Raw genomic sequence first — 15,671 nt, 5'->3', positions numbered from 1 at the left:
GGTGAAAACAGCCCTTTCAAAAGTCAAAATCACAGCGTCAATGGGGCCAGATGGTGTCCCAGGCTGCGTCTTGCATGAACTACAGAACAAACTAACCCCCCCACCTAAACACACTGTTCAACCTCAGCCTCTCCACAGGCTATGTGCCCATAGAATGGCACACAGCAACAGTTATTCCACTCCACAATGGAGGGGCCACAACTGACCCTGGTAACTATCGCCCCATAAGCCTGACTAGCCTGGCCTGCAATGCTATGGAACACATCATCATGGAACTCATTAACAAAGACATTTGGAGCCTCCAAACACTTGATCTGACCCAGTTCAGCTTTGTTAAGGGCAGATCATACCTACTAAACCTGGTTGACTTCTTTGAGACAGTCACCAAGGCCATAGATGACGGGAAGGTAGTTCACAAAGCCTACCTTGACCTTGCCAAGGCTTTTGACACCATTCCCCACTCGGGAATTATAGAAAAACTCACCATCCTGAACATAAACCCCTACGTCATGAGATGAGTTGCCAACTGGCTTACAGACAGAACTCACACGGTAAGAATAGTGGGCTCCAGGTCCGACTCTAAACCAGTCACAAGTGGTGTCCCACAAGGCTCGGTCTTGGGACCCCTACTGTTTGGCATATACTTCTCAGAAGTACAGGCAAACACAGGAGGACTATGGCTAACCAAGTTCGCCGATGACTGCAAACTGGGAGCCATAATTGACTCTCCGGCTGACACCGACATTCTCCAAAAGGGCCTTACTGAGATGGACACCTGGTGTCAAAGTCATGGTCTCAAGCTAAATGCCAAAAAATGCATAGTCATCCCGTTTGGGAAAATCAAAACACTTATGAATTACCACATAGGTGGCAGCTCCCTTAATACAGATGAGGTAATAAGAGATCTGGGGACCCAGGTAGATAGTAATCTCTCCTTTGACAATCATATTTCCAAAGTACTTCCAACAGCTGGAAAGACCACAAAAGTACCTCACCAAGAGGATTACTGGTCTCAAACATATGTCCTATGCAGCCCGACTGGAAAAACTCCAGCTGTACTCAGTGGCATATCGCTTACTCAGAGGTGATCTCTGCCTGACTTACAAAGCCATGTCCAACTCTGAATTGATGGACATGCTCCACCTAAAGAAATCCAAGTCACTGCGAGCCACTCGCTCTAGTGAGCTAAACCTCGCCACAACAATAAATAGAACATGCTGGAGGGATAGATTCCTGTCACAGAGACTCCCAATGCTTTGGAACAAAATTCCTAACTACATTAGGCAGAGCCCCTCACTAACACTCTTCAAGAGAAACCTTGACAAGTCAATGGGTAACAGAAAATACACCTCTGGGATCACTTCATTGGCTCTTCTTGACAGAGGCTCAGTTAATTAATCAATGGGGTGGCGAAAGCTGACACACTCTGGCTAGGCTTATAAATGCCCTTGGGCAGATAGCCTAGTACCTACATATGAACCTATATATTGTGAATCACTATCCATTTCTGAAAAAAAAAAAATTTAGCCACCTCCAGACAAGAAGACTGTTGAAGTCTGCATGTATTTCTCTGTGGATGTGCTAGTTTCAGGTTCATTATACTTGTGGTAATTAGTGTACCTATGAAATGCTATCCATATATCCCATATAGGGAACACCATAAATGCACATGTATTACTATATTGGGCAAGTAGCACAGTACAGGCAGGCAATCTACAAAGAAGTCAAGATGAAAAACTGAAGTCAGTTCAACCAAGGAGTAAATTACTGAATCCTCCTTGCTCAATCCTTTGGCTAGTAAAAACATTTTAATAATCTAACCCAAAAAGCTATGACAATGAAGTTGGCTATAGTCACTTTAAGTGCAGGCTTAGACTCATCTGAATCAATACATTTCTTTCATATAAAGGATTTAGTGAACAGGACAATGAATTTATACTCCCTCAAAGCCACTTTAATCATCTGTAGTGGACCCAAATACCACCATCTACTACAGATCTGTTGCACCAAGTCCAACATGGCACGCACTGTTGGCTGTCTGACCTTAAGCAGATTCACACTTAGTTCTCAAAGGTACAAATACTTCTGAATGATCAGTCCAAATGTTAAGTACTATGAGACCATACTGGATCAGTGGTGACCCTGGTCCAAGTACTAGTAACCATCAACAGAACTAGCAGCTGCTTTACAAGCTGTATTTCTACACCTCCTAACTGAAATAAGTACTAGATAAATATTTGTAGAGCCTCCTAAATTACTTTAAAGACATGTTGTCTTACACTCTTATTTTTATTTATTTTTTATTTAATTTGTTTACCGGGATAGTACACTAATCACAACAAAGCATTTGCAGGCCCTCTGGAGAGGTAGTGAAAGTAACACCTCAAACTTGAGGCACAGAAGCAGTTTGCACTTTTGAAACATGATTTCTTGCTTCGAAACACGATCTCTTGCAGTGTACCTATCATTACAGAAAAAGAATGATCACTAAAACAGGATATCCTACATTTAGCAACTCCTCAAGCACACTGTACTGACATAACAATGCACAAGTCAAATGGTGCTACTTGTACGCAAACCCTCAGGTTATTACAATATCTGTTTTTGTTTTCAGAAGCTTCACCTTTCCCAAAAGCTGAATGATTCAATCTGTAACCTGCTCAAAGCAGTGATTTTACTTCAAGACTACCAACCCCAACTACAAGGGCACAGTGTGTAGGATTAGGGAAACTGTATCCTTTCCTTACTCTGCAAGGGAAAGGGCTATATTCTCAATTTAATTTCTCCAGGGTTTTTGGGTTTCTAATGCTATGACGGGAATGGATCCCATTCCTATGGCATGGCATGATTAAAGTTCATGAAATTAGTATTGTTTCATTCTTTGGTGTTAGCCAGAAGTGCACTTCACAGCACCTGCAATGTACCCAGTAATGACTCCTGTATGTCATATGGAGTTGCATGTGTCAGATGCATATCTAAGTATGACTGTAAATTCTTTTTTATAAGACTCATTGCTCCTACCACAATTGGAACTGTCTTGGTATCTCTCTTCCACACTGCTTTAGTTTCTGCATGCAGATATTTTATGTCTCTGTGCCACTTGGTACTTGAGACAATGTAATTACTAAGTGTAGCAAGTTCAATGATGAATGCTATTTTAGTCTTTTTTTCATGGACAACTATATCTGGTTTTCTTGCATTTTTTTTTAATTATTGGTAATGGATGATCCTGTGTGATGTACACTTCATCGTTCCCTGTAATGTTTTGTGGTTTGTTTCCAATTTTTTATCAACTACTTCTGTATTGTAGTGTTTGCACAATCCTCGATACAACAATCTTGCCACATTACTGTGCATTTCAGGGTACAGGCCCTCTTCGTTGAGTATATCACATCCAACAACAAGGCGTGCAACTGTTTCCAATTTTTTTCACAGAATCTACATTTGTTTGTTTCTCTCACGTGTTCAGTGGGCTTTATAAACCAATGTGTATGTGGTCCACTGTCCTGGGTTGACATTAACCTCTCATCCTTTGATTTTAACTCACCTCTCCTTAACCATTCCTTTGTCAAATCCTGATCAACATGAGGTTTTTCCAGGAGAGCTCTATACTTACTATTATATTTATGGCTTTTCCATATTTCTTTCCTTATCATCTGATCCTTCTCCTTATATTTATTTTGCTTTTTTGGCACATTCAGTTGCTCTATGACTTTTGTCTACTTCACATTTGATTTGCCACTTGAATGCTGCTGTTAAACTAAACAGAGAGGTAGACTTCCTCTCCTGATGTTTTAAAACTTTCAATATGTTTAGATGTGAAGAGGTCAGCAGATATGTATGCAGTCTCATGAGGCAGATGTAGAAATGTAATCAATTTCAAGGAGGCCCATACCTCCTTCAGACAGTGGAATATATAATATTTGTATACAGTGATTTGATAAGTGCAAATCATTTTCTTGTTTTTTTTTTCTGTCTAACTGATCCAATACCTTTTGGGTCCAATCAATCACACCAAAACTATAATTTAAAAAGGGAGATTAAATCAGTTTATAGCTTGGACTTTATTCCTAGATGTCAAGCTTCCAATATTAGTTTTACTCTTCTGAAGTACTCCTTACTGAGTTTTATTCACATTTGCTGATGCTTTATTGCCAGTCATTTGTCAGTTCCCATATATTTCTGCACTCCTTCCAGCTCAAGTTCTTTTATATTACATTCCTGTCCTAGATTGACAGTTCTTGAGACTGTGACTTTCCTGCATTAAAACTTCCTTTCGCACATTTATCAAGACCAAATGTCATTTTTATATCATCTGAGAAAGTTTTAACCATTTGCAGTTGTGCTTTCAGCTCCTCATCTGATGAGCTATGCTGTTTTAAGTCATCCACAAAAAGTAGATGAGAATTTTTTAAGCAAGTTTGTTTTCTGGGAGCCAAATTGTAACCAAGACCTGGTCTGTTAAGTAAACAGCTTAATGTGTTAAGGGCAAGATAAAACTACAGCAGTGACAAAAGACTCACCCTGGAATATCCCCCTTTAAACTTTTATCCATTGGATAATAATTTGCTCTTTGTAATGGCTTAATTTTAAAGTGGTTTGCCAGTGTTTCATGGTCACAGGAGTGTAACTGATTGACATATGATGTATCTTGTACACATTTATCCATGAATGTGGGATGCTTTCAAATGCTTTTTTGTAATCTATCGATGCCATACTCTTTCCCTTTTTACAACTCTACACTCCTGATCTTTTGGCCACGTGACTTTTTTGTCCCATTGCCATGACTGAGTTTTCCTCTAAATGATTATTGGAGTGATTATTCTCATGTGAGGCACAAGCTGTGTTTGGTGATATAAGAGGAAGAGCAGCAAGAGAGGGGAAACAGAGAATGCCAAGATGTTAGACATTCCCTGCGGAGAATTAGAGTCCTTGTAAGAGATCTGTGACAAAGCTGGATGGAGGAATCAATACCTGAGATTAAACATGATAAACAAAATCACACATACATATGACTGAAAATGCAGAGCACTTAACAGAAAGCAAGAAAGACAGACAATTTGTATTAGTTATATGTGAACTTGGACATAGTTTTTTAATCTTTTAGCAAAAGGCAATTACAGACTCCAGAAAACTGTTTCACCTCCATATTCTATGATCTGGTTCTTACCAATGGCTTGTTGCCAGAGTTCATTTCGAAGTCGAAACTCCACTGTGTGCCCAGACGTGTGAATCTTGTCACTCAGTGATCGTCCTTCCTTCAATGTGTGCTTAATCTCCATCACCTGCTTTCCAGTGACAAGTGGATCTTTTCCAATATCTACAAAAGGACAAAGATATTTTTCACTACATTCCTGCCCTGTCACTAGGAGTTGAAGCTAAAGAAGGAACAGCTGTTTACTACAGTACACTAGCAGGCACAACACATGCATCAATTTTTCACACAGAAAAACATATTTTCAATGAACTTAGTACTTCCGTATGATACTGCCTATAAAGTGAATATTTGTTTTAAGAAGCTTTGTTACCAGTAATGTACAATTAATGCAGTTTAATGCAGTGATGCTGTTAGCTCGCTGAAGCAGACCGCAGGAAAATGTCAAGTGTACTTTAGCAAGCCCGAAACATGTGCAATAAGGCACTATGTTGCTATCTTCAAATGTATCAATGAACATGCTGAAATAAATACGTACTTAAAAAGAAAAAGTGTGTTTTAAATTTGTGTAAAAATACACATGCTAAAGTAATGCTTTTGTGAACACATTTTTTTCCTTAGGCTTAGGCTGTTATGTTACAACACTGGCTCATATTAACCAAGCCAAGCCAGAGAGCTGGGAGAGTGACATTTTACACCTTCACATTAACATCACTGGCAGTATGAATCAGCAAAGTAGTTACATGATGTTTTTATTCACAGGCGGACTGCCTAACTTTAAAATCCTCCTCTTACATAAAGCAAAACGAATGAAGAAATTGTATAAAAAAAATCACCACCCAAGTATATGAACTAATGAGTTATTTCTTAAGAAAAATAAAGGACTGACTGTACATTGCAACAGCAAAAAGCTGAAAGAAAACAGTTGAATTGCCCACACAAAAATAAGTAAACCTATCACTGTGGCGCAAAATATTAAGTGAATTGAGCTTAAAGAAAGAAAGAAAGATACCATGCAGGGTTTGAATCCAGTTTACAGATATTTTGGGTTGGGGTTAGTATAACGGTTAGTGTGTTTACCTCACAGTTACAAGGTGCAGGGTTTGCATCTCACATTTGAAAGGGAAAAGGCTAGCCTTAAAATGGTCTACAAGTTCAACTAGCTTACTACTTACCTAAGAAACTATAAATACTTGCAAACATGACTACTAGACAATTCAGAACCGCAAATCAGTTATCATCTCATTGCTACTCCACTGACATGCATCAAAAATGGGGTCGACACCTGCCAAAATACTAACTGTGAAGGACTTCACCATATAAACTATAAATAATTACCCCTGGGTCTGTATACATCACCACTACTTCCACCATAGTCATCTTTTCTAGCAAGAACTGCCTTTCTGCAGTTTCATTCTAATCGTACCCCTTGAACTTCACTTCTACTGAAACTCTAGACATCAGAAAATATTGAGCTCATCCCCACTGTCAAGCCCTTCCCCCACATGTGCTAACATGATCCATTCTTGAGCATTAGGAAATTTTAAATATGAATAATGAAATAAGACACACGTTTCTGTGCTGTTGGCATTATTAGCTTTTCTTTCAGAATATGCATTATTGTATAGGAAACTAGACCATGCAACACATGTATACAGGAATACGAATAAAGCCAAAGGCATAGGTTAAAGACAAACACACACATGTTACATCCCCTTTCCAGAAGCAAAAAATTCTCTCTCTAATTCTTCAAGGTAGACAGTACAGTATGTGTCAAAAGCAATCACTTGCATTTTAAACTTTCAAACAGCAGTCATTTCAATAAATACAAACACCTGATACTTTTATTGCATCAAATATCAAATATTCTTGCATTCTGTCATTACTTTTCAGCTAGTCAGTTTTGTTTCAGGTTTGACATTTTCAGTCCTAAACTTTCTACCTGGATTTCTTAATTTTACACCTTGCGATACTTTTTTATAGTCTGCAAAACATGACAATGATTATGGCCTATAAAGAACAGCTCATCTTATTGTTCTTAATTACCGTGAGTTAGATTCCCATCTAAAAGTCTTCAGTGGAAGTGTCTCTTGAACACGTCTTTGGATATCTCAACATTTCTCAAAGTATTACAAGCACATATTTGACATAATGACAATGATGCATTAGCCTGAACAGACGCCTCTTATTTCGTCTAAGCAGTTTTGCATCAACAGTATGAACAACAAGCAACTTGGAGCTCACATTGCTTCAGAACAGCTTTTTCCGGATCCTCCTCACAAGAGCCCTGCAGAATTCTCACTCTGTCTATTTCTTTTAAACAAGACATGCAAGGTGAACATAAGAGTGGCTCTGGTTTGATTTCAGTTTCTGGACTTCATATATTAAGAATAGGCATGATGCAGAAATTCTGTTCTTCAGTGTATGACCCATTAGATATTGAGCTGTTATGGACCTAAACGTTGCAGTGGAGTGTTTCTGTGTTCCAAAAGGAGTGTGAGTTCACATAAAAAATATTGTTAATGCATTCCAATCAAAAATTATTCTTAATGCATTCCAGTCTCTTCATTAGGATTTGAAAAGTTTGACCTGCTTTTTTTAAGTTAACAGAATGAACCTAGGTACAGGTAACACAGCAAAAGTCCTATTCGTTTTCTAATTTCTTGAACACATTACCTGCATGCTGCGGCTTGTTATCTACTACTACTCTGTCTGGAATGTTATCCCTTGAAAACAAAACCACTTTCAGGGCACTGATCATACTTATCTGTTAACTTCAGAACCCCATGAAACCTTTGAATTATATTTAACACATAGTCTTTGGAGCTGAAACAAATCTGTTTCAACTTTACTCTGTGATACTCCTGGAAGTGAATAATAAAAAAAAATCCTTCTCTTGGATTAGTATCAGCGATGTGCCTTGCACACTGCATAATTCTGAAACCCTTGCTTCATTTATTTCGGCATATCTACACAAAATAATGCAACACAAAATATTTATTTACAGTGAACAATTCTTGACAGCTAATTTTTCTGCTAACATTTCTTTCCTTAACTGAAATAACTCCATCATTTTATCAGCCTTGAACATTTGAACATATAGTCTGGAATACAATTAATCTCTTCTTTAAATGAAAAGTATTGTAGAATTTCTTTGCCTAACACAGTTTTCTGTTCTGGTTAAGTTCTCACAGTGACTTCATGAAGTATCGTTATCTTATGAACATTATCAGTACCTCCCTAAAACACTTTAAGCTTCCTGTTTATCATAATGTTGTTGTGTCTTTCAGCATAGGGGTCGCCACAGCGGAACTCCGGTCCGCTAATGATTGGCAGTAGATTTTTATGTGCCGAGTTGCCAGCCCTGCACAACCTTCAATGAAGGTACGCCCATTCACACACGTCTCCACACAGAAGACGCTCTAGCTGAGAATCGAACAGGACAACATCCTGTTTATCATAATATAATGGTGGAATTATTCTCTTAACTTCCAGTTCATCACTGGTCAAATCTTCCTGCTCTGACAGTAAAAAATAACTCAGCATTTCTGCTTTGTGCATTTCTTTAACTGACCTATAACTTACAACTAACAAATAGTTCAGTAATTGAAACAAGATTCTTCAGACTTGGCAGTGCCTAGTGTAACAACTTCTTGAATGTATTCTGTAATGGCTTTTGACCACTTTTCCCATAACTACACTCATAGACTTTTTCACAAGAATGTACTACAGCTAGCAGAACTGTTTTTGTCTTATCATATCCTATCTAAAGGCCATTGTTAGTACAGACTATGGACCCATGGACAACTGTTTTATCTTTTTACAGAAATACTACATCAGTAGTATTTTTGGCTTGTGTCTATTTGTAATGTGTCACTTTTTTGTTCATATCAAAATATGTTGGTATGGATATTTTTCTCACTAACCATTTAAGTAATTAAACATACTTTTCTTGCTGTGTACTTTGGAAACATTCTTCATATTGTTCCATTAATTTTCTTAACGGCACACTTCTTTCTGACATTCAGAATAAACTTTAAATATTGCAGTATACCAGGAAATTTCATAAAAGCTTGTTCATCCTTTGGAAAAGGCATACGTACTAATACTCTTGACTTGAGTCTATATTAGTTTGTTGAAGATGAAATTCCTTGAACCTCCATTCATCGAACATTATTTAGTGAATGTTCCTTTCCGTGAATGTTCACACTAGTGAACGTTTTACACAGGGAAATGAGTTGGTTGGCCAGCAGTCAGAAGATTGCCCTTTCCCCCACTGTAGTGTGATCTTGAGTTGATATATATATATATATATATATATATATATATATATATATATATATATATATATATATATATATATATATATATATTAGTAGGGGGGGTGCAGTCCCCCACCTTGGTGGGTTTGATATGCTACACTGTGTGATGGTTGGAGAGGAAGAGAACTAACTCCATTCCCTGTGTAAAACATTCGCTGATATGAATAATGTTCGATAAACAGAGGTTCAAGGAATTTCATAATCAAAGTGATATAGACCCGTACTAATACTTTTGACTTTCACATCATCAGTTTTAGGCTTTTTAATTTTAAAATATACATAATGCATCTAATTTCTGTGTCTTTGGTTTTATACTTACTACTGTTCAACTTGAGATTTCACAGACTCATTCTCTTGTGTTCTCCATACTAAGAAATTATAAATGATAACAATATGACCTTCAAGTCCCTTAATCATTTTGAACAGCAGCTCTCTGATAAAAATACTTGGGTGCTGATGAAATATCAAGTAAAAGTTTTAAAAATCTGAATATTCCCAAAAGGAATTAAAATTATACAACTTGTTGTTGTTGTGTCTTTCTGCTTTTCCCGGTTAGGGGTCGCCACAGCGAAACTCCGGTCCGCTAATGACTGGCAGTAGATTTTTACATGCCGAGTTGCTGGTTCTGACGCACAACCTTCAACAAAGGTACACGTATGTCTCCACACAGAAGACGCTCTAGCTGAGAATCGATCAGGACAACATCTTACTGTGAGGTGAATGTAGACTAATTTTGCCAAAAATCCATGATGATCAACTACAGAAAAACATTTTTCTCCTGATAGAGCCGGAAATTTTTCCTCATCTGTATAAGGTGGATAATCTTTCTTATTTGTGGGTTTACTAAGATCCTCCAGATCAATACAAATATGTTTTATTTGTTTTCAGTACAGTAACAATACTACTCTTTGACTCTTTAGGTTCAGTCTGTTTCTTAATCATAATCATGAGCTCCCTTAAACTCAACTTTCCACTTCTCTTTGCAGTTACTAGAATATTCATTGGAGAATGAACCACTGTTAACATTGTAGCATCTCATGATTGTGATAAAACACGTGGTAAATATCCCAGACCAGTAAATAGTTCTTCAAATTCATGAAGCAAACACTGTTTTGTTCACTTAGTTTATAGTTTATCACTATACTGAACTTCTAAATCACCCAATATAGCAGGAGCTTGCTTTCTGCTATGTGGAAATTAATCTTGTCTTATTTTATTAATATGTGTACAAATAATAACTTCCTGGCATATTATGGTTTAAAATGTTGACTTGAATCAGCGTGTAATTAACACAGATATTGTCATGTTGCTATCCTTCAGTTTTAGTGAATTTCATCTAAGAGATTGCATTACACTCTACAACATACCTAATCTAAACACTACATTTTGATGATTGTTTTTAAGCTTCTCTGACTAGCTTTTTGACTGACTCTGCTGTTGTGCAGTCTTGATTGTTCTCTCTATGCACATTCTCAGTGAATACTGGTCCTTCTTGATCAGTTGGTAGCTTTTGAAACTATGGACCAAAGAACACACTTGGAGCATCTAAACGTTACTGTTGCTTTACAGGTTTATAGGTTCAAAAGGTTTATAGGCGTGTACTAGGCTAACAACCACTGGAGCATTTTTAAGCCTAGCCATGCATCTCAAATCTCTGATAAGTTCTGGTCATACCTCTTAGCTGTCTAGATTTTTGCAGAATGTCCAGATAGTTCTTGTCTGTTTCTCAAAATTTGTGGTGTTCTGACAAATCACTGAGGATTTAAGTCATTAAATAATGACATACATTTGAGTTTCAGACTACATATACTTCACAGAATGAATGATAACACAATGCCTGTTTTTATATCAACTTTCTAAGTTTATAACAGTAATATATAAAATCTATCCCTATTTTTCGGCCTTTGTCCTCCCATTTTTTAGGCTTTGACCAGATTTGCTGCATTAAGACGCTGAGAGGTATGGTTCTGGTATTATTGGGAAGTGTAAGTAGGGGCTTAAGAAATTAAGCATTTACAAGCAGGGGCCTGGGAGATAAAAGATTTACAGGCTGGCTATGTCCATTAAAGACATAGGTGCCAAACCAGGGATGAATTTCCTGTTCCCAATTCAATTGTCTAACTTACACTTGAACTGGGTTAGGGAGGAGTTCTGCTTCACATGGATAGAGAGACTGCTCTAAAGAAGGGGTAGACTCTGAGACAGTGTGTTATTTCATTGAATGGCTATTCAGCAAATAGCCATTTATCAAACAACTATTTAGCGAAGCTGCTCTTCACTGAATGGCAAATTTTAACTTCGGCAAACCAGCAGTTGGCCACTGTGTGGAATTTGCCCTTCTCCCCACTGTAGTGCAATCTGGGAGTTGGTATATTTAGTTTGGGTGGTGGTGTGGGGGGCATAGCCCCCCACTGTGGCAGATTTTAAATTTTATTTATTTTTTTGCGGTCACTTAGTTGGCCAACCACTTGTTTGCCCTACTTAAAATTAGCTGTTCGATGAATTGCAGCTTCGCTAAATAGGTGTTCGATCAATGGCTATTTGCTGAATAGCCATTCAATGAAATAATACAGACCCACTCTGGGATATATACCTGTCTCTTCAGCACTTGCTATTTATAGTACAGGCAAACCTTAAGTCTTTAGAATGGGTAATTCTGGTTCTGTTTGTGTGCAGATTTGCAGGAGGTCCATCAGAGTGGCATCCAATGAAGCCTTCTATATCAAGCATACATCTCCCCTCAACAGCCTGTAGGAGGCGGAATATAGGTATAGTGCTTTGAGGTGGTCTGCACAGCACGTTATTTATGTCCTGTATTCTTTTAGTAAGGAAACTCTGTGGACCTTCCAACTGTTGGATGTACCTGGCTAGGTACATACCAAAGGAGGCACACTAATCAATGATAGGTTTCATGAATGCAAAATACAGTGGAACAATGATCTCCTTGGATCTAAATGCCATACCTTTGATTATAAGTTGCACAACATATAATGATTTCCTCGCTACTGTAGACATGTGATGGTCAAATGCTAGCTTATTCTCTATATGTGTCCCCAAGTCCATGACTACCGGTTTGTCTCTTAGGGGTGTGTTGTCAATATGATAGTTACCAGGAGTGTCTGACTTTCTGAAGGATACTATTATGCATTCTTTGGCATTTAGTTTTAATCTATGACTCTGACACCAGTTATTTGTCTGTGACAGCCCTTCTTGTAGAACATTAGTGTTCGTGGTGGATTCTGTGACTGCTCCTAATTTGCAAACTTCTGCAAATTTAGTAAGCCAGAGGCCCCTTGACGCTGGCCTTGACTTCAGGGATATAGATGACAAAAAAGGAGCACTTTCAGAACCGATCCCTGAGGGACATAGCTGGTGACTGGCCTCTTTGTTGATGTGGATTCCCCATTTCTAACTTCATGGGTCTTGTCTGCAAACCAGATGGCTAGCCGCTGGGTGACATAATTATTTATACCAATCTTCTTGAGTTTGTCGACAATGTCTGGGGTATTGTGTCAAATGCCTCAGACAGGCCAAGGTAGGCAGTGTGAACCATTTTGTCCTGATTCCTTGCTATGATGACCTTCATGAAGAAGTCCACCAGGTTGAGTAGACATGACCTGCTCTGGTTGGGTCCAATAACAGGTGTTTTCCTATGTTGTTATTGATTATTGCTATGATAATTCTTTCAATAACTTTGCATTTGAGACTAGTAAGACTTCATAGGTCTGTAGTTTCCAGGATCTGTAGATGGCCCACCTTTGTGCAGAGGGATGACTGCTGCTGTTCTCCAGTCTTAAGGCACAAAGCCTGTTTTGGAGGCAATGGTTAAATAGTGATTACAGAGGGTCAGATAGGTCATGTTTCATGCTATTTCAGAGGGCAGCTTGGGATATTGTCAGGAGCCATCAATGTAGTGTTCTTGGCCTTAGAGACAGCATTGAGGACCTGTTCTCTTGCGATAGGAGGAGGAATTATATTTGATGGTATTTGCTGAGGGGAGCCGGGGGTGGGGTAAAGTTAGACCTGAATTTGTCTGCCAGTATTTTTGCTATATCGTCTAGCTCAATATAAGTGGCTCCATTAACTATGAGCTCTGCACACAACTGTGTATTGCCTTTGGGGTTGTGAACATAGCTAAAGAATGTTTTGTGGTTGCCCTTGGCCTTAGAGGCCAAGTTTACCTCAAATTTGGCTTTAGTAGACTTTATCTGTCCTCTAAGTTGCTTGTTTAGTTTTAATAGAGTACTTCTATCCTGCTGGGTGCTACACTGACTATTTTTTGCCATGATTTTCTTTTGATATACACCTTATTGATATTGTGATTCCACTGGGGTGGCTTGTTTATTGAGTTAGTTCTGTACTTATTCCTGGTGGGTACAGCTATCTCTATGCAGCTATTAACATGCTTGTGTAGGGTTTCTGTGAAAAGTTCTGCATAGGCAGAAGTGATCTTAAGGTTCAGAGGAGCTTGGAATGTTGGCAGGTTATTACTTAATAGTAGGAAGCGGGCCTTAAGAGTAGTTCCTGAATATTCAAGGGTTAGTTGGGATTCCAGGTTTTATTTTTACTTCAAAGGAGACCGTTTTGTATTCTGAGCTTACCAGAGAGGATATTACACTAGGGGCGGTTACAGCACTCTCTCTCTCATATTAGTGAGGACCAGAATCAGTTTGTTTGTGCCTATGGTCAGCATATTGATAATCTGGTCCAGGAAGTTAGGTTCATAGATAAATTCTAGGCTAACTGCCCCCGTGGGCCATTTTAAGCAAAGCCAACTACACCATGTGAGAATCAAACCCTGCACCTTTTGTCTGTAAGGTAAACACTTTAACCATCTCTGTACCTCCACATTTGATGTAGTATATGATTCCCAGTTAATAGTGGGGTAATTGAAGTCACCCACAAATACAGTATTTGGCTGGATAGTGAATGTTCCTGGTAAGCTAAAATATGGGTTATAGGTTTCCCGAGTCATAAAGGGAGACCTATAGTATATAAGGAAGTGGCATTTTTTTATCTATGGTAATTTGAACATGGAGAAGCTCAAGTGGATCATCCTGTTTGACCAGCATTGAGGTATATTTACTTCTGATGTAAATCAAGACATCTCCACCTTTGGTCCCTGCCTGTGTAGTAGCTGGTCTAAATGTGTGAAAGTCATTATAACCCTGCACTGCTGGGATGCTCTCCACTGTTTAAACCACATCTCAGTGACTGTACAAATGTCAGCATTCCCTAGGGTGAGGAGAGCTTGTAGGGAGTTGAGTTTCTTGTTTAGACTCCTAGCACTGTGCCATAACACCTTTAGAGTTTTCTTGACTTAGGTTTGCTATGTTGGAAATGTTTTCAATTTGGCATTCCCTAAAAAAGGCACTGCAGGAGAGGACAATGTATTAGCTAATATTTGAAAACGTAGATGGGAGAGGTGCTGGCAAAGCAAGGTGGTCTGTTCACCATCTCCTGCCAAGCAGAAAAATATTGCACCCCTTAGAATGACACCAGAAACTAAGCCACTTATTAAAATTAGTCCTCTTCTGTTCATATTGTGACCTCATCCTTGGACAAGGTAGAATGCTGCTCAGTATGTTCATAGGTAAGTACTACGACTGTTGCTGTTCAACATTCATGAGATACAAAGTCGCAGAGGGGCACCTATAGTGTACAAGGAAGTTGTATGGGATTTTGTCTATGGTAATTTGTCATTTTCAACTTAGCCAGTTTCCCTTTTTGTACTTAAAATAACTTTTCCCAGTTGGTTATAGATTGGACTTTCCCATCCCATGGTCGATAGTTGTATATTACCCCTAATGACAACAATTGGGTTCATACCATAGATAATTTGAATGGAACCATGCATAGGATAAAGCATTTAGGAGCTGCATTAGTAGTACATGGGACAGTTCTTAGGTACATCTTGTTGTACTTGAAAACTGACAGTAGTGAACTTTTTATGTGGCTGGGGACTCTGTTCCACAGCAGCGGTATCCTTTGTGAAATTTACCTGCCCCTCCAAACCATTCTGTTGATGTTTTAGATCCCTGCCTAGAATGAGTATTTCTGATGCCACTTGACTTGCTGATGTGCAGTAAATCCATCCGTAATAGGTCAGAGGATGTCTTTTATGCTAGAAACAGGTCACCTCTTAGCAGTCTGTAGGATACCAAGTATAGTAAGAGGGCTTTGAGTTGGTCTAT

The 15,671-nt window shown here is 38.5% G+C and overlaps 1 protein-coding gene across 2 annotated transcripts in view; it reads right to left on the bottom strand.

Moving 5' to 3' along the window:
• LOC122789899 (mucosa-associated lymphoid tissue lymphoma translocation protein 1-like) overlaps positions 1–15,671 on the bottom strand; it is a 696,960-nt gene that overhangs the window by 221,544 nt on the left and 459,745 nt on the right. For both annotated transcript variants that reach the window (XM_044057339.1, XM_044057340.1), the window contains exon 11: positions 5,171–5,320. In XM_044057339.1, coding sequence (XP_043913274.1) covers positions 5,171–5,320 — 150 coding nt within the window. The remainder of the gene's footprint in view (positions 1–5,170; positions 5,321–15,671) is intronic.

This window comes from Protopterus annectens, chromosome 15.part0, assembly GCF_019279795.1.
Source record: "Protopterus annectens isolate FY-2018-M chromosome 15.part0, PAN1.0, whole genome shotgun sequence".
In the NCBI taxonomy this organism is placed as follows: Eukaryota; Metazoa; Chordata; order Ceratodontiformes; family Protopteridae; genus Protopterus; species Protopterus annectens.
This window is presented reverse-complemented; position numbering and strand designations above follow the sequence as displayed.